The sequence below is a fragment of the Mixophyes fleayi genome, chromosome 4 (genome assembly GCF_038048845.1).
Source record: "Mixophyes fleayi isolate aMixFle1 chromosome 4, aMixFle1.hap1, whole genome shotgun sequence".
Lineage (NCBI taxonomy): Eukaryota > Metazoa > Chordata > Amphibia > Anura > Limnodynastidae > Mixophyes > Mixophyes fleayi.
The window spans coordinates 22,435,281-22,461,845 of record NC_134405.1 but is presented as its reverse complement, the minus strand read 5'-3'; the positions used below and the strand labels follow the sequence as shown (position 1 = coordinate 22,461,845).

Sequence of the window (26,565 nt, the reverse complement as noted above, 5' to 3'; positions counted from 1 at the left end):
CATTTGTAGTGTTTTTAAAGCCACACTCAGTAGAGGTAGGGACCTTAACCATCTGGGATCCTCATCCATGTTTCATCATTTTTCAGCGAGTTCTTGGAAAACTGTTGGGAAAATCAGAAACTTAGGTTAAAAAAAATAACAACAAGCATTCCAGCATAATCTACCTCCCTTCTCTCATCTACATCCCAGCACCTGAAATCTTCCCCCCCAACACCTTCATAATCAATATCCCCTGAACCAACAATTGGCAGTTAACCAATTCTTTGCAAGAGGAAGCAAGAATGAAACCTGTCACCCAGTCGCAAAGGGTACTATGCTAGTGTTTTATCTGCGTCCAATGTCCACTATTAATACAGATGGTTTAAGACATTTAATTGAGGTGTTTTGTTCCTGTTAAAAATGTCATCACTATACCATTTTACTAGAAAAGCTAATTCTCTCCTGTACCGGAAAGTTCCTAAAAATATAATTATTGGGCGACAAAATGGCATTCTACCCACTGTACAATTAACTACAGATATGTGTACAAGCGGAACTGGGGAAACTAAAGATTATATGACTGTGAAAGCCCACTGGGTTGGTCAATCGCCTTCCCCAGCATGGACAGCAGCAGCATGTATCCAGGTACGTCACATTTTTGAGAAGTAGGCTACTCTGTGTATCAGCAGCTTCACTAAGAGGCATACAGCTGACAAACTGTTCCAAAAACTAATGGATGTCATTGAAAGATGGCTAATCCTGCTTGGACTCTCCTGAGGATATGTCATTTCTGATTACGACCCCAATATTGGTCAAGCATTACAGCGGGGTTGAATTTCATCACATTTCCTGTTTTGCACACACTATCAACTTGGTGTTACAGAACTTTTTAAAAATGACATGCAGGAGATGCTGTTTGTGTCCAGAAACATTTAGGGTCAATATCTGGTTTCTGGAACAGCATGTAGGAGAATGCAGCAGCTGCAAGAAGACTAGCATTTGAGGGGAATATACTTTAGTCCAGCGAAGTAGTTACCTGTGAAGAAAGTACAGACACGGTTAGCTTGAGTCAAGTGATTGCCTTAATAATACATTTTGAAAAGGTGCTACAGAAAATTATAGTGTGAAAAAAAACAAAGTAACTGTGCTAACTATATTTTAATTGTAGATTTAATACTTAATTTTCTTTGCAAGGATCCCAGACTTATCAACATCTTGTTTGGAAGTCTTCTCCTTCAGTTTCTCTGGCAACTGCTTGTTGTAAAAAAATTGCTTTCCCAAGACACCCAGTAGTGATGCAAATGAGTCCGCACAACATTTTGATATTTACTCTGCTGTAAAAGAATTGTCCAAAAATCGTGACAGCTCTGCCCTAAAATCAACTAGTCATTCCCTTTGGAAGGCCATTATCGGCAATTACATCATACTACACAGACTTCTATGATGGTGGGATGAATTCGTATTGTTTGAGGAAGATTATCACTAAACCCTGCCATTTCTCCTGTTTCGCAGTGAGCTATGGTACAATAAAATGTAACTGCAGATTTAGACCAAGACTGTCAGCCTATTATTTCTATTTCAGCAATTACAAATAGCTATGGAGCAATGGAGCTCTTCTCTTTGGGTGTTACCTATATAACGCAGCACAATTTGCCTGCAAATTCTATAGACAAGCCTGCTTGTCTTCCTATTCATCAATGACTCTTAGCAATTGAGCACTCGTCTTTGGGTGTATATTACACCCAAACATTATTAGTGCAAATTAGGAAAAATACAGTTTAATCGCTGATAGGCCCTCCACCATCCTTTGCATGTTAATATTAGGATTGGTTGGAGTTATGGTCAAGGTCACACATTTTTTGGACAAATCCTTCAAACCAGCCCAGATGTCAAACTGTTGTGGTCTGCTACCTGCGTCATCCCTGCTTGTGTTTGGAAAGTGCAAATTGGTGCCAGAACACCATATATGTGTGTGAGGGGCCAGTGTATTTATATTATGTGTGTGTGAGGTGCCAGTGTATTTATATTATGTGTGTGAAGGACCAGTGTATTTATATTACATGTGTGTGAGGAGCCAGTGTATTTATATTATGTGTGTGTGAGGTGCCAGTGTATGTACATTATGTGTGTGTGTGGGGCCAGTGTATGTACATTATGTGTGTGTGTGTGTGGGGCCAGTGTATGTACATTATGTGTGTGTGTGTGAGGAGCCAGTGTATGTACATTGTGTGTGTGTGAGGTGCCAGTGTATTTATATTATGTTTGTGTGAGGGGCCAGTGTATTTATATTATGTTTGTGTGAGGGGCCAGTGTATTTATATTATGTGTGTGTGAGGTGCCAGTGTATTTATATTATGTGTGTGAAGGGCCAGTGTATTTATATTATGTGTGTGTGAGGTGCCAGTGTATGTACATTATGTGTGTGTGTGTGTGGGGCCAGTGTATGTACATTATGTATGTGTGTGGGGGGCCAGTGTATGTACATTATGTGTGTGTGCGTGAGGAGCCAGTGTATGTACATTATGTGTGTGTGAGGTGCCAGTGTATTTATATTATGTGTGTGTGTGAGGGGCCAGTGTATTTATAGTATGTGTGTGTGAGGGGCCAGTGTATTTATATTATGTGTGTGTGAGGGGCCAGTGTATTTATAGTATATGTGTGTGAGGAGTCAGTGTATTTATATTATGTGTGTGTTAGGGGCTAGTGTATTTATATTATGTGTGTGTGTGTGAGGGGCCAGTGTATTTATATAATGTGTGTGTGTGTGTGTGTGTGTGTGTGTGTGTCTGTGTGAGGGGCCAGTGTATTTATAATATGTGTGTGTGGGTGAGGGGCTGTTTGTTGGAGGGAAATAGTTTTTTTTTTTAAATGGTAACACTATTAATTTAATGTTGGAGCTGGTTGGAGGGAAATAGGTCTATTTATTAAATGTGTTTGCTATTAATTTAATGTTTTGGTTGGAGGGAGGCCTACTTATAAAATGTGGGTGCTATATTGATTTAACACTGGGGCTGGTTGGAGTTTACTGAATTCATGTAACCATTTTTTTTCCAAAATAGGGCCTCCGACATTCCAGGATCCAGACAAGCAGCAACTGATCTAAAGACACTAGCAGCCACAGGTGGTGAAAGTGACGAGAACAGGTAAGAAAGAGCAGGACAGTCTGCCAACTATCCTGAATCTGGTGGGATTTATATTATGAGGAGGTCTGACTTGTTTAAATGTTACACTATGGTATTCAATCAGAAGACTGACATATTAACATGATTATTACATTCCAGCACATTTTTATGTTTCTGTAGGTAGAGGGCTGCAGTCAGTTACTGTAGTGACGGACGGTCTGTGACGTGGTAGTGCTGTTTTTTTTATTACTGGGCTTGCTAACCCTGAACTGCATGATTGGCCACAGTGTGATGCAGTGTAATGATAAAGGAGGGCACAGTGTGAAGAGAGGGACAGTAATGAGGGGCCGCAGTGTGATGCAGTGTAATGATAAAGGAGGGCACAGTGTGAAGAGAGGGCCAGTAATGAGGGGCCACAGTGTGATGCCGGAGGAGCAGTGTAATGTGTAGCGGCACACAGCTTGCCCTTCTACTAGGAGTATATGCTAGGAGTATATGCTATGCTAAAAAAATAGTGCTATGGATTGTTTCAGGGAGGGGGGAGGGTCCAAGCCAAGATCTTACCGAGGGCCCCATGAGGTCTAAATCCGGCTCTGATCACCAACCACGGCTGGGAAATCACATCTGCACAATTATGTAATTTTGTTTTCCCTAAACTATTAACTCATTATGAAAAGGGAATGTCACTGTGAATAGACTGAGTCATTTATAATTCAGATCATTACATACAAATATCAGATCATAACATATAAATACAGCTATCTCTATAAAGCTGGGGGATAACAGTGAGGAAGATATAGAGAGACTTGTGGTGAAGTAAGTATAAGACATCTATTATAAGAATTTTATTGCAACTAAATTATATACTGTCATAACACACATCACTATCACTATATCTCCATCATATAGCCACATATATAAACATCACTCTCACTATATCTCCATCATACTCGTTATAGAAACTCATCCACACACATACTCTTTGTTCGTAAACCTCCGTAATATACTCTTACCCAGATGGTGACAAGCCCAAGGCAATCAATTGTGACAGTGATAATGAATTTGATTTGTTTGATTCTATTAATGTAGTTTTTATTAGGGAAACTCTTTGTGAACTCTTAACCTTGAATTATTATTGCCGACTAATCCATAGCCACTTAGTAAGCTCCCAAACACTACATCAGACCATTATCAAGTGGAGAATTTGTGTAATAAAATATTCAGGACCTCACACTAGCCCTCTTCTATACACACCCATATAGTATCAAAACTCTGCTTTATTTCATCATAGAAGATCACATTATTCACTTTTTAAGCTCATCTGTTGATTTCACTCTCTTCATAGGTACAATGCATAAAGCTTGCTTTATACTTGTGCATGTAACCAGGGCCGGGCTGGGTAATAGATAGTCTACCAGGAATTATAGGAGAGATCACTTCTGAGTCATAATTAAAATATAGAATATACAGAATATACAATATAATATAAAAATCATAAGATTCACAAAGGTCATCTGTGTTTTAGAGTTTAGGCTATACTAAAGAGTACATCAAATAACATTTTTACTTTGTATTTGTCAAACTAGTTCATCTCACTTAGGGGTAAATTTATAAAGCTGCAGTTTTGAAAAAGTAGAGATGTTGCCTATAGCAACCAATCAGATGCCAGCTGTCATTTTGTAGAATGTACTAAATAAATGATAACTAGAATCGGATTGGTTGCTATAGGCAACATCTCCACTTTTTCAAACCTGCATCTTGATAACTTTAGTGCTTTTACACACCTGTGGATGCTCAGGTAACTTGAACGACCAGCCTGTAAGTGACTGATTTCACATCAGTCCTACAAGATAATATCTGATACCTGAAATCTGCATTTATACATACAGTACACAGTTGAACATGAACAGTGATGTGTATTTTCTGTTTACAGATTATCTACTGGATAATTAAAACAATATGGACCGTATTAACAACATGTGTATAAATGTCATCTTGTTTCACATTTTAATCGTCTGCTCCATGGATCAGAGATGCAGACTGTCACCTCTGTCAGTGCTGGAGGGGATAACACAACCTGGAGACATCATGATAGGAGTCTTATTAGGAATTCATGTTGACAAAATCTACCAAAAACTTACATTCAATGTGAGACCACCCAGGACCTCGTGTACAATGTAAGTAAATATTATGATATAACTGATGTTCTTTCAGTGTCTGATTTATATATGACTCCGTATATAAGTAGTAGTTCAGTTAGTTAGTCCTAAAATACAAGTGCCATCTTTAAGAAGTAAGTTCTCTCCTACACTTACCTGTCCCTACAAGCTGTTAACTTTCCTGCATCCAGATATATCATTATTTCTGCTCATATATAATCTGTAACTGATCTTCTGCTTCTACAACATTTTGAATTTAGCTTTGTGATTGGTAGATTATCCTATCAACAGTTAATATCACTATACCTGCAACGTTATATTTCACTGTTTCTTTATCCTGGTTTCAAGAAAGGAGAAACCTCTCTCTGTGCTCTCCAGACTCAAAGTCTTCCTGACTGTTCTATAGTGCTCAGTGTATTGTGCTGCTACATAAACACTGCTCTTTATACTGATCTACTTGTATAGAGTATTGATTTGTCTGTTTAAACAGAGTTTTTACTAGAGCTGCTCAGGCTCGGTTCCCTGAGAACCGAACACACTCAAACTAAGCAGATCCGAGTACCGAGCCAAGCTGGCTCGGGACTTTCGACCACCCTCTGATTTGAAAACGAGTCAAATCGTCATTGTTATGTCGTCGGATCTCACGATTTTTGGATTCCTTTTTAAGATCCAACATAACGGTTGGTGGGTGTTAGGGCGGGCGGACCCCCATTTTTCTTTTCTACCACTGCTGTGTGCCAATGTGTCCAAGATGTGCTAGGAACTGCCGTGTGTTTGTGTCATTGCTCTGTCGCTTACCATCCAGCCAGGTCGCTGCAGTATTTGTTTGAAAGTGTATGAAAATAATATTGTGCTCTGTGAGGTGGTCAAAATTGACTGCAAATGACTTGAAATTATTGTTATTGAGGTTAATAATAATGTAGGGGGAAAAAAGAGCAAAATTATGTGATTTTAGCATATTTTAGGTTTTTCCTAAATAATCCAAAACAAAAATGAAAACACACGAGGACGGTTTTGCCAATACCAAAACCAACACGCAAAGCTAATCCAGATCCAAAACCAAAGTCAAAACCAACTCACGGGGGTCAGTGAACATCTATAGTTTTTATACCTTTTGTAGCTAGTACACATATATATGTCTCTAATCTGATAATCTGTGGATATCAATTGTGCCTCCTAATAATGGTACCCCAGGAATGCTCCTCATAAACAGTATTTATTTTCCCTCTTACTATATGCTGCTTCAACTACTAAGACTGCACCCTATCACACAAATCAAACAGTATGGGTTGTTTAAGAGAATTAAATGTAGCATAAAGGGTCTATTATATGTATCAATAGTGTCTAGTGCAGAGGGTCTCTTCCACAAAACCTGTTGCAGCTTCACAACTTAATAGGTATTTGAAAGGAATTATTGCAGAGCAATAGTTTAGTTTTTGTAATCTACATTATACAAATGGCGACAGTCTTTTATTTCAGACAGACATTCAAACTATTTTATTTCAGTCAAATACTAAAATAAGTGGTTTCTAATTGCTGCAATACTTTATAGCAAAATCTTAAACTTTTTTTCAGTTAAAAAAATATTGCAATATGTATTGACGTAATATTATTATACCAACTAGGGCTTATAAATGTCTTCTGTTGGGAGCACACTCTTTTATGCATCGATTGTAAAAATCCAAAGAAAAAGAAATAGGCAGCACTCTATATTCCCATATAGCTGAAAAAAACCTTATGCAAAGGGCGGAGTACACATGAACACAAGCTGCAATATAATATAATCAAAATATTTATTAAACACAATAAAATGTAACATCCGGACAATGATCTCTAATCAACAGACATGATAAAACGGTTTCAAAGACAAAACATATAGTAGGCAAAGGGAGCAATCAGAACAAACAGTTCCTCTCCAGTGTTAATAGTTTAAGAGCTATCTGTGTCAAGAATCCGTCAACAAATAGTTAACTTTCCATGAGAGTCAGCAATGAACCTCTCAATGCACATAATTCTTCATTAGGGCTGACAATCCCAGCATATAACAGGAGTCTTGAGAGAACATGGAGAGCTTGCAGTTATTTATAAGGGATAAAATCATAACTGCAGTGCAAATATGTTATGTCAAAGGAATCCATTGATAAGTTGAGTTATAAGTGTAAAATTTGAAGTCAGAGAGTCGGATATAAATTTATTGGATGGCTTTGCACATCCTAGTGTGTAAAGATAGAAGTGTCACCTGGGGGGTGGCAGGTTCAAAGGACTTCTGGGGTGAGATCTAGACTATTTGTGACACTTGAATAGACTTTTAGGTACCGCTCAGCATGTGGTCTGGCTCAATGAGGCCATGTGCTGATATAGCCTATATGTAATACTGTATAGACAAAAATAATTCAGTTTTAAAATATGCCACTTAAAATCAATAAAAGTAGTGATCAACCACATATTCCTCAATAGCATGATGAAGGGCAGCTCATATGTTAAATTAAGAATTCTGCCCCAGAGAGAAATGAAGGAAAGGAGTGTAAGCTCTGCGAATGCACTGTACTTAGGCGTGTTTGATATTAAAAGATGGACAAAGTCACAGGGGATTTATTAATGATAAAATTGGATTGAAGTAATGCTCTACAGAAAAAATATATCACATAGTAGAATTGGTTAGAAATCAGGAAACATGTAAATGGTGATTGAAAAAGTGTCCCAGGCCACAACCCCCGATTAGCATTAAACGCTGTCCCTGTGAAGACCATCCCATTTCATGTTGCTTAAAAACCTGTGTTCTGAAAGAACAAACTGTCAACTTCTTGGGGAATGAATCTAATTAAAGGACTGTCCATCTTCTCTGCCTGCCCCAGGCATACAGATTATAAGTAAGTTATACTTTGTAAGTTTATCTCTTTTATTTTAAACTGTTTTGCTTGTTATGTCCATTAATTGTTATTCATTATTTTTTTACCTGTATGCCCTGTATTTTTGTATATTAAATCTATAATTTAATAAGTTGCGTCCTTGATACTCTAACGAATCCATTAGCCTGTTTAGAAGAGTCATAGCTCGACCAAGTTAACCCTTGGAATGCCAGTGTGTGATCTGTTGATACATTTGATTAACAAGCTGTGTGTGCTTGTATTTACATTTGTGTAACAGTCTGGAGGTGTGAAGAGTTAACCCTGTGTGTGCTGAGGTGGGTCTTGCTAGTTTGTGCATAACTAGAAGCCTGTGTGCCAGTGTAGAACAGTATATTGTGGTCCTATTGCCCATTTTCAATAGTTGGTGGCAGAACCTGAAGTGTCTCTGGGTGTGAGGGCGCTGTGTTGGGGGCGATTCCGTAGGTCTATAACCTGTGTGATAGGTAGTGAGAGACTGTGGGCTGAAATTGTGTGTGACCTCGTACAGTGAACACCCCAAAGTCACGGCAGCTCGGAGCGTGTTCGTGACAAGAGATAATGAACTCAAATCTGCAAACAGTACAAGGCACATAAATCAAAGAAGTATTTTCAGTTTACCCAGTTACCCTGGGATAGTAATTTAAAACAGTCTTTATAGATCCCTCTCCGTTGCAATAACAAACCCAGGTGGCCACCTGATTCTTCTCGTCTCTCACTCCACATCTCCTCCAAACAATATAGTAAACCCTTTCAGCATAGGGCAAGCAGCGCTCTGCTTTACAGATTGGAAGATATAATATACGATACAGCTCTCTTTCACTGAGGACCAAGGCTCCACATTCACCACCTCTAATAAATCTCAGACGCGTTTCGTTCACATTGAACTTTTTCAATGCATACAAAGAATGGAACCACATTTCCTTTCATTCAGACCTCCATCCAATGAACAGCCTTCAGCTGTTGCATCATTTTAAAGCACTACCACTTTGCATATAAGTAGTATGTAGGCTGATAAATGAAGACATTTTGCAAATGTTCTATTTGATTGAAACACAGTGGAGAGTAAACAAGCTGCCTAGCACAGGCTGTAGCTTTCAAGTAACTGACTGAAGCAGAAGCAATCACATAACATACAGAATAAAACAACATCAGGCATCACAAAGAACATATGTGATAGACTGGGATAGAGTGACAGACTTGAGACATAGGGTGAGAGCTACATTCTAGTGGTGAGGGGGGAATAGAGACAGTAGCCCCAAGTAGAACAGTTTTGTTTGGAGTATGGACAGGGTGATGGGGCAGTGTGGTGAGACACGGTCCTAAATTAGAAACAGGTTGGACTTTAATGTGATGCTTTTTCTGTTTCCCCTGCACATTTTACCAACAAATACATTTTATGTGCATCCCCCTTTTATGGGTTGTTCCAAGACCAGGAAGTAGCGTATACCCTAAAATACATTAGGATCGCAGCAGGTATATTTGCAAAAATAATTATTTATGGTAATTTACTTCTTCCCTTACTACACATTGTAACACTAGAATCAATATGAAAGTTGGATGTTGAACAAATATTAAAAGCTGCATCAAAATATAGTTTGCAAATAGGTTATATAAATTAATATCATTACCGGCCTCAATAAATGCTCCAACAATTGAATTGTCATTGAGTAATAAGATCATAGTTTAGCAGATACTGTACAAACTTTAATGTAATATAAATGAAAATTAACAAAGGTAAAACGTCTTACGTAATCTTTTCTCTATCCTAAAGGTACAGTTTAGAATTCTACCAACAGCTTCAGACTCTGATACACACCATTGAAGAGATCAACAGGGATCCCAATATTCTCTCAAATGTAACATTGGGGTTCCAGATGTACGACACATGTAATATACCCCATTATGAACTACAAGGAGCTTTACAATTCTTAAATGAGGTCACCACACTCTCCTCCAACAGCCGGTGTAATACTAGACCATCTTTTGCTGCCGTTATTGGTTCCAGAGTTTCTGCAAACTCCATCATCTTGGCTAATGTTTTGGGGGCTTTCAGATACCCACAGGTGAGAAGTTTGAAGAACATGTATTTAAAAACCATGAAATGATTTCTACCATTATAAATAAATCACATATCGCCAAATACAGTAATTAGCAAGTAAACATTTTTAACAGAATAGGGACAAGTTTATAGTACAATAAAATAACACTATGGGCTAGATTTACTAAGCTGCGGGTTTGAAAAAGTGGGGATGTTGCCTATAGCAACCAATTGGATTCTAGCTGTAATTTTGTAGAAGGTATTAAATAAATGAAAGCTAGAATCTGATTGGTTGCCATAGGCAACATCCCCACTTTTTCAAACCCACAGCTTAGTAAATCTAGCCCTATGTGTTGTTAACCCTTTTCCCTCCTCTATTTCTGGCCTTTTTGATGGATGTGAGTTTGATTTGTTAAATTTTCAGCAACTTTGTTTTAATGAGGTAGTCAATGATATTATAGACAGGTGTTATAGCATAGTATTATTTTTCAGCATAATGTCAAAGCTTCTCCATTTGAATATTATACAAAGAGGGCAATTCCACAAAAAAATATAATTAAAATTTTCAGTGAAATACCATAAGTGCAACCTTGTCCCAAAACTTTCCTAACCTGGGGTCTAGCGTTCAGGCTATGCAATGAGTCACCTGACCTCTTTCACATTCCTGCACACACATACAGTCCTGCATACTCTTGTTGGCAGAGTATAGTCAATGGACCCTTCAGCTTCAGCCTACCGCCCTCCTTCCTGCAAGTCCCAATTCCTAGCCCCTCACGCACTTGACTTTCTTTTTTTTTTTTTTTAACTTTTGTCTCCTTCTGACTGACTGGTAAGGCTACAGTCAACAAAATCCAATCCCAACAATCATTTTATTCTACATACAGACTGTCATCAGGGGCAGTGAGCCAGCAAAAAGTATCCAAATAGAAACACAAGAAAGCACTAAGAACAACGTTTTCCAAATCAAGAGCCGCTCAGTAGATGCACAGTGTCCATTCATTGCTAGGCAACAAGACTTGCTCTGAAGAGGATGGAATGTGGTCAGTCAGTTAACATCTTAATTGATGTATGTTCTTACCTTTATCTGCAAAATGTCTCATCACTTGTAAGTTCTTAATCTTTCCAGTTTGTGATGCACAAGTTGGGTTTTTTTAATGAAAGCTTTATTGTTGGTCAACCTCTTATTTAGCATACAAGGGTTTTGGCCAGGTAAGGAAATTATAGAGACAAGGCAGGAAAGGGTGTAACTAAATCAAAAAGATAAATACAACAGAGACCAAATGGATATAGACATTCATCCCAGAGGACCTAAATGCAACATTTAAGTTGAAACATTGGTCAACTAGGCCCTACGGTCAGTAATATGGGAGTGTTATATTTAACCGTGTCCCTTGAACATGTGCATTATCTATACCAAAACAGGTTTGATGTTGCCTCCCGGTACCAACATACATACCCCATTGTAATAGCAATCTGATTGATACATAGGCAATGCTAAGAAATCACCTATGGACCTTAATACATATTTACAACATCTATGTCAATAATTATTAAACTGTTCAGTGTACAGTAGACCAGTTAACATAAGTATTGTGCCAATGGGTCGCGTGCATTATTCAACACAAGTGTTTAGTAACTGGTCATCTCATCATTCTGAGGTCTTACCAATGAAACATTTTATTACTCTGGGTATAATGTTACATTTTATTACTATAGTTGCAAGCTAATCTTACTTAAAGCCATATATTTTACTTGATTTTTTTTTGTACTCCATGACACTTTGCATATTTTGCATTTTTGCCAGTTTTAATTACCAGCCTTATTTATAAGGGAACACAATGATTCACTTACACTACATACCTCATTTCTTTCTGATCATTACATTTATCACTGCTAACCCACTGACCATATAGCCTCTGTGGACCTAAATTATATTCTGCACAATATTCCTTCATGATACCACAGACATCAGTAATCGTCAGCTTAATTTTTGTACTGCCATATCAAAAAACTAAATGACCTTTAAAATTTAAATGTAACTACTGCATATTCATGTTATTACAATTAGCTGCAATGACACATGCTTACAGACCATTCACAATGATCATAAATATCTGCAAAAGACATGGAATTTTCTTTTAAGTAATTTTGATAATAACTGCTATATGTTGCCCCCCATGTCCAATTCCTTACTCAAGCCTGTCGCTTCCAACTGCGCAACATCGCCCGCATCCAACCCTTCCTCTCACAAGACACCACCAAAATCATCATCCACGCACTCATCATCTCCCGCCTCGACTACTGCAACCTTCTCCTCACTGGCCTCCACCTCTCACATCTCGCCCCCCTCCGCTCTGTACTCAATGCGGCTGCTAGACTCATCTTTCTCTCACGCCGCTCCTCCTCTGCCTCCCCTCTCTGCCATGCCTTACACTGGCTCCCCATCCCCTACAGAATCCTCTTCAAACTCCTTATCACCACTTACAAGGCTCACTCCCTGTCTACTGCTCCCTATATCGCCAATCTCCTCACCATTCACACTCCTGCCCGGTCCCTGCGCTCTGCTAATGACCGTCGCCTCTCCTCCACTCTAATTACCACTTCCCACTCCAGAATCCAAGACTTCGCCCGAGCTGCCCCACTGCACTGGAACGACCTCCCTCGTTCCATCCATCTCACTCCCAATCTGTGCTCCTTCAAACGAGCACTTAAAACTCACCTGTTCCTCAAAGCTTATCAACCGTCCACTTAACCCCTCATCTACTCTGCTCGCTATTCCCTCACTCCCCTGGCATCACCAGCTCCCTCTTGTGTCTGATTTGTCCACCCTCCCTTAGGATGTAAGCTCTTATGAGCAGGGCCCCTCTTCCCTCGTGTCTCCATACCTATTCTTCTGCTCTGTCCTTACTTCTTACATCAATAATCTAAATGACCTTTATACTTTGTTTGAAAACATTGTATATTCATAATATTGTAACACTTAGAGGCTAATAGATATATATTAATAAATAATGCATTAATTATGATAATTAATTCACTGTATAATAATATCTATATTATTTTATCTGTATAATAATCTTTATTGATAAAGTTTTTGTTGCTGCTTAAACCTGCTTGCAGGATTAGATTAATTTAACCTAATTAAGTAAATGAATTAATATCAGCATTATTATTGGGAAATATTAGAGGTGTAGTCACAGTACACAAACCATAAACATAATAAGGAGGTAACAGTTAAAATAAAAAGTGCTTATTATTTACAAGTGGGACCGTTACATGATATTCACAATACACAAGTACAATGTACAACCCTTTGTAAAGTACATTGTACATGGCCTCATAGTTTCATTAGTCCCTTAAGAATAGCGTTAGCAGCGTCGCCTATGTCATTGACGTCATCCAGTCCCACCGGCGTCTTTTTTCTTCGTGTTTGCATCAAGTAGTTTCACAGAAGAGTCGTGATAGATCCTTGTCGGGGTAGCAGTCGTCCGGACTCAAGATGTCAGTATTGTCTTGTCTTGTCAGTGCAATCAGCACCATTATTCCGTACCTCACCCAGATTATAGGTGGTTATTAGATAAATGAAGTAGGTTTGCTTTGCAAATGAAAAAACAGTGTTGTACCATTAATGTGTATAATATCCCTTTTTTCCTTTTCAGATCAGTCCATATTCAAGTGTTTCCCTGCTCAGTAACCAGAAGATGTTTCCATCTTTCTTCAGGATTGTTCCAAATGATAAATTACAGTCTATGGGACTGGCAAAACTTGTTTTGAGCTTTGGTTGGACCTGGATTGGTCTTGTTGCTGCAGACAATGATTATGGTCTTCTAGGAATTCAGCCAATAAAACAAGAGATAATCAAGGCTGGAGCATGTGTAGCTTTTACTGAATATATTCGTCTAGGTCAACCAAATCGCAATGCTCCACAGATAGTCAAAGTTATTAAGGAGTCAGCAGCTAAGGTTGTCATTGTGTTCTCTTTTGAAGCTGATTTTGTTCCTATTGTGAATGAAATGTTGAAACAGAACATTACAGGGAGGATTTTAATAGGAAATGTAGGCTGGTCCAGGTCTCCCTTATTATCAGTAAAAAAATATTTTCAGATCTTATCTGGAACTCTTGGCTTAGCTGGTGTTGAACATGTGGTACCAGGTTTAAGTCAGTTCCTCAGCCAGATACATCCCTCAGAGTCTATGGGGGGAAACTGGGTGAATCTGTATTGGGAGAAAGTTTTCAATTGCAATTTTTTTTATTGGAAAAACATTTCTGGTTCTTTGGAGACCCCATTAAGAGAATGCACAGGAGAAGAACTTTTAGATGGTGTCATGAACAGTTCCACCTACATCAGCAGCTTAAAATATTCTTATTATACATACACTTCTGTAACTGTTTTGGCTAAAGCTTTGGAAGATTTGAAAAGTTGCAAGGAGGGCAAAGGGCCATTTTCATATGGAACCTGTGCAGATATTTGGAATTTCAAACCCTGGCAGGTAATATTATGTCATAGGTTTAGGAGGATAATATAAGTATGACTAATTTAAAAAAGGATTTCCATATATACTATTTATGTTTGGCAGGTGTTTAGTTGTATAAAATGTAGCATTTTCAATTTAGTAATTACTGAACTAATTTAACTCTATGAAATGTTCGGATACATTACCGTGTTGCCTCATTTACAAAATGTGAAAATGTGAAACAACTATTGACAGTCTTACCAGAATTTTAAAATTTGATTTTGCACTTTATGTTGACTTATTTTTCTGATCAATTTATCTTTATTCAATATTGTTGAGTAAGGACTATCATTTTGTGGAACAATAAGTGTATTTAATTTATTATTTCTGCTCCAGTCAGCAAATAAATTTCTTATTCTCCCAATCCTCACAGCTCACACACTATATCAGGAGAGTCAAGCTCACTCTAAGTAGTGGTGATTACTTTTACTATGATCAGAATGGAGACCTACCTTCAGTCTATCGTATTGTGAACTGGCAACTGAGTCCAGAAGGGACTGTAAAGCAAGTTCAGATTGGCAATTATAGCCCTACAGCAATTCCCGAAAAAGCTCTGACAATCAACTCAAGCCTGTTGCTGTGGCCCATGGGAGGTCAACAGGTGAGAGTTCAGATGAAACTTCAGTCCATCTACACAGGTGTATTTTTATTTAAATATGTAACTGCTAATCTATGTGAATGGTATAGAGTACATGTGAATCAAGCAGTTAATCAGTAAAGGCATATGTACCTATCTTCTCTATCAAATTATGAAAGACAACAAAAATGGGGTCATCCTTGATTCCTCCCTCTCATTCAAGCTTCACATTCTGTACCTCTAAAATCCTGCTACTTCCACCTTCGAAATATATCTAAGATACGTCCCTTTCTCACCATGAAAACCCTTGTTCACTCGCTTGTTATCTCTCGCCTTGACTACTGTAACCTCCTTTTCTCTGGCCTACCAGATTCTCGCCTTGACCCTCTTACGTCTATCCTCAATGCTGCTGCCCGCCTCATTTTTCTCTCCCACTGCTCTGTATCTGCAGTCTCCCTCCAACAGTCACTACATTGGCTCCCCATACCCTACAGAATTAAATTTTAACTCCTCATCCTCACCTTTAAAGCTCTTAGTCAATCTTCCCCTCCCTACATCTCCAATCTCATCTCTACCTAAACTCCTACCCGCCCGCTCCGCTCTGCCTGTGACCGCCACCTCACTACTTCACTGATCACCTCCTCTCACTCTTGTCTTCAGGACTTTGGCCGGGCTGCTCCCCTACTGTGGAACGATCTTCCACGTTCCATCAGGTTAGCATCTACTCTCAAAGGCTTCAAGCGTGCCCTTAAGACTCATTTCTTTATTCAAGTCTACCAGTCCTCCTCCTAACTTCCTTGGCTCTCTCCAGTGGCGCTCGCAGGGGGGGTTTCTGAGTCTCCAGAAACCCCCATTTGCGCTAAGTGGCCACCATAGCGGCACTGTCCTATACAGCAGCCGTAGCGCTGTCAAAGAAGCGTCCGCTGCGGTGCTGTATTGTATACAGCACCGCCACAGACGCTTCTTTGACAGCGCCGCAGCTGCTGTATAGGACAGCGCTGCCGAATCGGAGCTGCTGCGCATGCTCTCTCTCGTGTTTTTTTTTTTTTCGGTCAGGGGGGGTTTCCCTGACAATCCTGTGTGCGCCCCTGCTCTCCCCCAGTTAGTACCACTCTATTTGTGTCTCCCCCTTCCCTTTAGGATGTAAGCTCTCATGAGCAAGGCCCTCTTTCCTTGTGTGCTGCTTCTACTATTCCTTCACCCTCTATACCTCTTGGCCTGCTTCGCTAGCCCTGTTTTCCCTGTCCTCTTAAGCTTTGGCCTTCTTCTTGCTGATTTCTACCATCCCTTTCACTATTTGTCCCAGATATAATCTGATTTGCTTTACCCTGTCACCTGTGTTTGTATACATTTTTGTATCATGTTGTGTCTTGTTCTGTTTTCTGTATATGTAATGTACGGCGCTGCGGACCCTTTGTGGCGCCTTATAAGTCAAAGATAATAATAATAATAATAATAATAATAATATATCAATTGTATTCTACTTCAAAGTCTACTAATTTATAGTGACAGTAATATACACATATAGCATATAATTTTATCATTAACAATCTATACCTGTCTAATCTGTCAAAGACCAAAATACTTCAGTTATTTAATGTAAAAAATATATTTAAAAAATGTTTTGTTGCTAATAAAACTAATAACATATAAAAGCGCAGCTCCAGAAAAAAAATTGACATGTCAAACTTGTGTATCCAAAATCCTGTACTATATGTTGTGTGAATGAAGCTCCTCATTATGTTGTTTTCAGTCTCTTCAGATATTTTCCAGGAATTTTGTTAAGTTAAAAAACACAACTTTTTGTAAAAAACACTAGTAATATGACAAACATGGTAAACATATAATAATAATAATAAAAATAATAATAATAAAACAAACTATAATAATAATAATACCTTCCATACCCTTTGGTGCCTCATGGGACACAGAGCCCCTATGCCCCCTCCTTTGGCTTGTTCTGGACCCCCAATAAAGGCAAGGCCCGGATCTCCCTGAAATGACAAGTTCAGCACTTACAGCTTTAATTAAGGGAGAGGAGTCAGCGCTTTAGGGCCCAACTCCTCTCAAACCCTACGACGCCAACATATTGATCGCAGACCGCTGCTTTGTACCTCCTAGCTCTGGCCTCATCTGAAAATAGGAAATATTAAACAGAGGAACTAAAAACGGTGAAGACATCAACTTTGCAACCAATAAGTGGATGTTAGGGTGAAAAATCCAATAGGAAGAATGGAATACAGGAAGCAGGAAGAGGAATATATAATTGAGTGGCTGATCAACTAAAATTGTTAATCGCTGCACTGCACCAAGTGCTGATCCAAATAATATAACCTCTGGCTTTATTTCATTCAGCCCTATTTGGGCTTCATTTGTTTTACGTGTCACTCCTTAAATAAGATGGTTTGAATCAAAAGAGATCAACTGCAGGGGAGGCAATACTACAGCTGTCTGGTTGCTGAGAAGTCACACGCCAGTTGTGAATTTATGAATGAAAGAGTCACATTAAAAGTATAGGGGCAAGTCTGGTTTCACTCTGAACAGCAGGATAATTCAAGTCCACTTGTTTGGAGTAAAAAGATGTGCCCCTCCCAATACAATGCGACATACATTCCAAAATACGCACTAATGCACTCCAAGCAAATAATTTAAATAGTCAGATGTCACAACATGTAATCTCATGTTTCCACATCAGTGTAGTACTAGTTGCAGTCATATGCCTAATCTACACTTAGTAAGGAATGACCACGATTCATCTATCTACTTCCGTCACACACTACAAGCATGTGTACCTCTGCATACACCGCTATCTTGTCTCACACATCTATGTGCTTCTACTAAAAAATGGGTTTAGTTTACACAGAGATTGATATACAGATATGAGACATATTACAGACACATAGGTCCTGATTCATTAAGGAAAGTGAGTTAAAAAATGAGTAAGTTTTCTCCTGGACAAAACCAAGTTACAATGCAAGGGGTGAATATTAGTTTATTATTTTGCACATTTAAATACTGACTTTTTTTTTCATGTAGAACACAAATACTTGATAACTTGATTTTTATACTGAAATTTAAAGTTGATCTTGGACATGCCCTACCCCAACTATAAATCTGTCATAAATCTGTCATCACATTTTAAATTTACATCCACCTCCAATGCAACATGATTTTGCCAAGGTGCAAAGTTACTGCTTTTTTGGCTTTACTTTTCTTAATGAATCAGGCCCATACGGTATATAGTGTAGATAGGATATGAATGAGATACAAATATACAATTATCAATAAACCCAGAGTGATATATATATATATATACAAAAACACCATCACTCATACAAATACACTTTCATGCAGGGTATTAAATATGGTTTTTTTGTTAAGGCCTCATAAGGCCTTTGTTCAGCAATTTATTGCAACTTGCATAGAAATATTATTTGCTAAAAGAGATTATTAATTTTTCTGATGATTTGCAGTTTTACAAGATGTAAACCCATGGCCTTGAGGTTAAGCTGAGATAGAGAACTCCTAAAGAATGTATCAAGATATGAGAACAATAAGTAGCTTCATGTTCAGCTCGTAGTGTGGGAGCTGTGCCCTTGATGTTGGACATGGCATACAGGAGATAAACCTCCAGCTCCCCTTGAGATAAAAATAATAGACTCATCTGTCCTTAGAAGGGGGAGAAAGTAAACACCTCAAGAATACATGAGAAAGTTAATCAGCAGGGCATCCAATAGACTAATGGTATAGACTATGCTTATGACGTAGGGTTCATTTATTTAGTAGGCTATAAAAACTTGTATCTTTGTATCAATAAATCAGATAATATTCCTTGTATACAGAACTTGCTCTGTGTCTATTCTCTCCAGCTGATTGAAGCGTTTCCAGATGTACTTGACACCTCAGGCAGACTTGGATCAGAATTTTAGATCTAACAAGGGCATCACATATACAAAGAAAGGGAGATAAGGGCAGTGAGATATACACCTATCTCTCAATACTCTATATGCATTCATTGCATAAACCGCAGTTAGGTTTATTGTTTTTTATTTCCTGCTTGGTATCTGACAGTGATTTTGTTTTTGTCTAATGTATGCCAGCACAGATGGACCCATTCAATCTGTAGAGTCCAGCACTATGTGCCAAGGATATATGTCTACTTCTATCTCAATTGATAAGTAAAAAACTGCATTTCTTCGGTAATCCTAGTAGAATGTGGTGGGTGCTCCTAAAATACACAGCAATATAAATATACCTCATATAACCCTTTATTCCACCCATAGTGCCCGCGAACCACCACCACTACCAATGTATAGAAGTAGAGAAATACTCCTAAATATGAATATTCAGGAGTATTCTTCAGCATACTTGCCCTTCTCTCTTGCTTTTTCTTGCAGCTTTGTTGTTGTCTTCTAACTGGCTTCTGGAAAGTCCCGGTGCTGTTTTGAAAATATGAAAAAATTGTATTATAATGCCAAATGCTAAAAATAAATAAAAAAGACAGAAAATTCCTTTTGGCGCAAAATTATGGTGGTGAACAAGGGGACCAATGCACGGGGTCTGCAACCCCCTAACTACAAAATATAATAACAAGCAAAATGCAATAGATCCTCAGGTCGCCAAAAAACTGGTAATGCAATGTGGATAATAAAGATAAATTTATTAAAACAAATATAAATAAAAAGGTGAGAACATTACTCAATATGCAATATACATGCTACAAAACAACCATCTATAAATAGAGGAACCACAATAGAGTATATGTGCACCTATATTAAAAATCAAACTATATTAAATCCTACAAAAGATCCGATGGTACAGTACATGTCTTGTTTAGCTGTTCCTTGCTAGAAAGGGTCTCAAAAATGAGCATATAACAATTCAGTACTCACGATATCGTGAAATGTTCAAACTCAATGGAGAAGGTAATAATTGATTGTGGAGGTTTTATCAATTCACGGATAATAGTGTAAAAATCACTTTTCCTCACAGACTCCTAAAATTAATGGTATATCAACCAATTTGTGCCTTTTCCGCAGTTCTATATACACTATCAAGTCAGTGCTGCACAACTCAGGTCATGATGAAACAGGCAATTGTGCACATTTTTTATATAGGTGCACCTATACTCTATTGTGGTTCCTCTATTTCTAGATGGTTGTTTTGTAGCATGTATATTGCATATTGAGTAATGTTCTCACCTTTTTATATATATTTGTTTTAATAAATTTATCTTTATTATCCACATTGCATTACCAGTTTTTTGGCGAGCTGAGGACCAAATGCTAATAACCCTGAATGACTAGGCTCTTTAGTCCAAACACAACACTACATTATGGCGAGACAAAACTATGCCATGCCACCGGAATATATAGTCAAAATATGAACGTATGTGGTCAAAGAGCTATAATCAAATACAAACATCTGCCAGCCCCTTCTGACTAGTATTTAGCATTCTAGTGAATGCTGAGACCACAGACAGCATCCTTGTAATTGCCACAAAATACAGACATCATGCGCCCCTCTAAAGCTGCTCTATTTTTTTAATAACCCCTCAGCCATTTCATCACTCCCCTTCAGTCCTTTTGCCATTTTCTTTCCCTCCCTTCAGCTATTTTCATTACCCTCCGAAGCCATTTTCATTACCTCAGCCCTCAGCAACCATTTTCATTACCTTCCCCCACCACAGTCATTTTCATTCCAGCCACATGCAGCCATTTTCATTACGTCAACTCCCCCTCTGCAGCCAATATCATTAACTCCCCCTAGCAGCCCACCCACGACTCACTTACCTCAGTCACAGCAGTCTTCTACATGACGGGCAGCCTGGCAGCAAATCTGATGCTGTTAGCTGCCTGTCAGTGCAGGGGCAGACAATACTTCATCCAGTCTAGTGAGATGAGGTAATCACAAGACCAGACTAAGAGGAGCATGGCTGCACTGACAGGCAACTAACAGTTAGCACATTTGCTGTCAGGCTGGCTGCCTGACTGCATACTGTCTGTCAGAGCCAACCCTTGAAGACCACGGGTGTCCCAATGATGCTAGACAGCCCCAGGACTGCTTGCCATACATACATTTTTAAACAAAAATGGAAACAAAATAATAAACCCCGGCGGGGCTGCACCACCGGGACTTTGCTACCCCAGGCAGCAGCCTGATCAGCCTATTGCTTAATAAAACCCTGGTTATAGGGCTTCTGGAATTAAATGATGCCCACATAAGAGATCGTTAGTGGTTGTCCCCAGTTCTGACTTCCTGTATTGCTTGTTTCTACTAGACTTGTACAGTAATATGTTTTCTCTTTTCAAAAAAAATAACGTTAACATAATGCAATTACATATTATCCCCAGGTCCCTCGCTCGGTCTGCAGTGAGAGTTGTCCTCCAGGATTCAGGAAAGCTGCTAGAACAGGACAACCTGTCTGCTGCTTTGATTGTGTCCAATGTCTACAAGGAGAAATATCTAACCAGACAGGCAAGTCAAGGACTTTCTGATCTACTCAGAACTAGTAGAGACTTTGGAACTGGAAAAAGTTATACATCTGATAGTGATAATAGATAATCTATGAAACATATAGAAATGTATTCCCCAAAAGTGTGTAAAATTCACAAAGAACCCTTCCAGCATATTAGCATACCTCTCAACATTTAGACATACAAAATTGGGACAAAAAAAGTCCAACACAAAATGCCCATACACTGTCCCAAACCAGCCCAAAACACCCAACTTAGAGCAAAATTCCATCCATGTTGATGGGTAAGCTCCACAACATCCGAGGACTGCGAATTAAGATTGTCTAGCTAAAATTGATATAGTTTTGAGTTATGTTTTAGAGTCCATATACTACATTCCAAGTAATCTAAAGCATAATTATACAAAACAGTATGCCCATATTATATCTTGAGTAATGACTCCAAACTTAGCTACAAATACGAGGGCTTGTATGGACTTATTACAACTCCAACTGATTAACATTTATGCTCTGTCCATTTAACGATTGTTCATGTAAATGTGAGTGTGGCAAGAGATATATGTTCTATCATTAAGATGAGACTCCTTCTGATAGCATTTTTAACTATAATGAAGTTTACACATCTAAGGCTACTTTTGTCTTAGAAAATGTTAGTGTTTGGTACTGTGTTAATTTTACATCATGTTGAACACATGGGGTCTGATTCATTAAGGATCTTAACTTGAGAAACTTCTTATTTCAGTCTCCTGGACAAAACCATGTTACAATGCAAGGGGTGCAAAGTAGTATTCTGTTTTGCACATAAGTTAAATACTGACTGTTTTTTCATGTAGCACACAAATATCAACTTTAAATTTCAGTGTACACATAAGCTATCAAGTATTTGTGTGCTACATGAAAAAAACAGTCAGTATTTAATTTATGTGCAAAACAGAATACTAATTTGCACCCCTTGCATTGTAACATGGTTTTGTCCAGGAGACTGAAATAAGAAGTTTCTCAAGTTAAGATCCTTAATGAATCAGGCCCATGGACATTAATTATTATATAGAAAAATGTGGTAATAAACAGTAAAAAGCCAAAATTTCAGAACCACATTGAGTAATCTGCTTATTCGGCAACTTCTTGGTGCATAAACACCATATAGGATCTGAGACTCAATTCTAAGGTTTTGCCCACTAATTTATATTTGTTGCGGTCTTCGAAAGTCTGAAAAATGAGATCATGTGACATGCCCCATGATAGCATTTAAAACATGCACCATGTCAATTCATATTGGTTCTACTAATTCACATTCAGAGCATTGGTGTGACTTATACCTGCTCCATCTGTAGCATTGGTTACTCTTCACATGGTGTATATAGTACATAGAGTTAAGCACATTGTTCAAAATTGCACTCTGGATTTTGTCCCTTATATACATCAAGTTACACAGCAGATTTTGATTGACAGAACATTTTAACATAGCTTTGTTCAACATAATGTTCATTATAGTAGCAGTAGACTCAGAGAGCCATTAATATACGCACAATACAACACATTAGATCTGTTAATGTTGTTGTAAGGTCATAAATTGCCAGAGAGGGTTAGACCGCAGAGAAAAATGCTATATATTATGACATAGGAAATTTGCCAAAATTATACACAAGATTATGCTCAGTTCATAGAAAAAAAATCAATTTTTCTGCACAAGATTTTAAAATGCCATTGTTTTCCTTCTCTTGTCCATAATCGTTAGCCTTATCTACAACCACTCTGTTGTCAACATAACTGAGGTGTGATAATGCTCTCACAATGCAGAAGCTTGGATGTGTCTCCTAGTGGCAAAGCATATGTATGACATGTCCGAGTATTGAGAGTACTAAAAATAAGACAGAAAGACGGCAAAGATGTGGCAGTGAAATTCTTCTAAGTTGCTCTTAGCCTGCTCTGATTTAATATGTAATAGTAATGTAAGTAAGTAAGTAAGCTCTGGATCAATTTGACTAAAATATATATATTTATATTTGTACATTTGAAAAAACTTCATAAAGTGAACATAAGACTTTATCTTTATACTTTATACTTTATACTATTGTGTTAGTAGAATGTATAAAATCAATGTTATATAGTCAGATCAACTGTCTACTTTAAACATTACTCAATACAGTGATGACATGTAGGTTTGTAATGGTACCATATATGTCCTATCTTCCAGATTCAATTACCTGCATAAGGTGTCCTTGGGATCAGTGGCCAAATCCTGAGAAATCTAGATGTCTTCCAAAATCCATGGAGTTTCTTTCTTACGATGATGCACTGGGAGGAACTTTAACTACAACCAGTATAATATCCTCACTTATTCCTGCTATTATTTTGAGGCTTTTCATCTTGTACAGACAAACACCTATAGTGAGAGCCACTAATTACTCTCTAAGTTGTCTTCTATTGATATCACTGTGTCTCTGCTTCTTGTGCTCTTTAGTATTTATAGGTTACCCCCACCACCAGAAATGTCTCCTGCGTCAAGTACTATTTGGCCTGGCCTTCACTTTGTGTGTCTCAAGCGTTTTGGCTAAGACTATCATGGTGGTGTTTGCTTTTATGGCCACTAGACCAGGCAGCAATCTGAGGAAATGGACCAGTCCCCAAGTGTCCTACATGATTATTATTATATGTTTCCTTCTACAATTCATCTTATGCATCACTTGGTTGTCCACAGCTTCTCCTTTCCTACAATATAACACTAATACTAAACCTGAACTCATCATTGTTGAGTGTAATGAGGGATCACCTATCGCATTCTGGACCATGCTAGGTTATCTGTTTCTTCTGGCCACCATTAGTTTCATTGTTGCCTTCCTGGTTAGAAAACTTCCTGACAGGTTCAATGAGGCTCAGTTTATTACTTTCAGCATGTTGGCCTTCCTCAGTGTCTGGCTGTCTTATATCCCAGCCTCCCTCAGTGCTCAGGGACAATACACTGTGGCAATGGAAATCTTTGCCATCTTGGCATCCAGTTGGGCTCTGGTGATCTGCATGTTTCTTCCTAAATGTTTCATCATAGTGATCAGACCAGATAAGAACCGTCGACATCTCATAATGAAAAATAAACATTAAGATCAACAACTCTACACAGATTAAGTTAGATCAATAAATATGAAAAATATAGCAACATAGAACATTGATGAAATATAATTCTATTTATTTATGACTTATGGGACCTGGGTAGACTTTTTGTTATCCCAATAATGTTTTAATAATGATGATCTCTACTTTGCAGTATATCTGAGTTAAATGTTTGTGCTAAAAATGATCTTAGTTATTTCTATGATAAGTCATCAAAATGGAGACTCGGAAACAATTGTATTTAAATGATTTTGGATTTTTTTAGGGTTTTCTTTTCTATACTTTCTTTGTCTTTTTCAGTATGATATAACTTCTAGATGGATTCTGCAATTTGAAAGGGTTTTGGGTCTCTTCTTTATATATTTACAATACAAACTCACAGTTGACTGAATGGAAAGCTGGTTAACAGTATTAAATACAACATGCTGCAGTTTCCCAAATGATCATGTCCAGACTTGAGGCTTTAAAAACAGAAGAATGCCCCACATACTATCAACTTATGTGTATGAGTATATGAGTAGGCTTCAGAGTATAAGTGGGCCTTCAGAAAGCATTTAAAGCTTTGTAGGCTGAAAGTAAGTCTGATAAGTCAAGGTAAGGAATTCCATCAGAAGTATTTTAGATGGAGGTGGGAAGGGATTATAAAATTGAAAGAGGATAGTCGGACAGAGGCACATCAGAGAGGGCAAAAGAAAAACAATTTGCAGTTGAGGATTAAAATGTAAGAAGGGCTCGTGCTGTTGAGGGCATTGTTGGTGAGGACAAGAATTTTTCATTGGAACAAAAATTATCTATAAATGTGAGCGCTCCACTAAATGTGTCAGCCTACAAGATGAATAGAGGGCTATTGCTTTACTCTGCAATAAAACACATAAAAAAGGAAAAATAATTCACCCTGATGGGCGCTACACACTATCACCATACAAATAAAACAACATATAAATCTAATCAAACTTATATCAAACTCAAAGAACTGTCAATGTAAATTAATAAATAATCCAATGGATCTTCTGTTTTGTTGCAATCGATCAGAGTTTCCCAAACTTGACTTCAACCAAAATAGGCATATATATCAATCCCGTTGGAGATATGGCGGCAACTTTTCCACTGATCCTTTATCAATCCAGAGACATTAGATACATGTGCTGAGCAAAATCCTATAGCGACTCAAGGATGCTGGAGATGAAGCTGGAAAGGCGGAGGTCCATTATCTTCTAGGGCGAAACAGACTGTCGATGACACGTTTCAACCCTTAGGTCTTTTTCAAGGTGATATTGATGTAGATAAAGGATTAGTGGAAAAGTTGCCATATCTCCAACGGGACCGTTATCATCATCAACACCATGAACTTTTATTTATATAGCGCCAGCAAATTTCGTAGTGCTTTTTCAATATATAAGCCTGTTTTGCTTAGAGTCAAGACAGGGAGACTCTGATAGATTGCAACAACACAGAACATTCATCAGATCATTTATTATTATTAATATTATTATTATCATAGGTTTGTAAGGTGCCACAGAGCTCTGCAGTGCCTTACAGTAGGGAAAACAGTACATGCATAAAACAGGGACATACAAGGTAGACAAAATAAATGCAGACATGAAAACAAAGGGTATGAAGGACCCTGCTCATTTGGGAGCTTACATTCTAAGTGCAAGAGGGCACAGCTGAAACAAGAAGAGAAAATGTGGCTCAGAGTGGAGAT

At 38.1% G+C, this 26,565-nt stretch overlaps 1 protein-coding gene across 1 annotated transcript; it reads left to right on the top strand.

Moving 5' to 3' along the window:
- The first annotated feature begins 5,189 nt into the window (after nt 1-5,189).
- On the top strand, nt 5,190-24,851 carry LOC142150550 (extracellular calcium-sensing receptor-like). Its single transcript, XM_075205748.1, has 6 exons — nt 5,190-5,278; nt 9,920-10,211; nt 13,846-14,676; nt 15,074-15,301; nt 21,631-21,754; nt 23,950-24,851. Exons 1-6 carry the CDS (start codon nt 5,190-5,192, stop codon nt 24,849-24,851), a joined length of 2,466 nt encoding a protein of 821 aa, XP_075061849.1.
- Nucleotides 24,852-26,565: the final 1,714 nt, after the last annotated feature.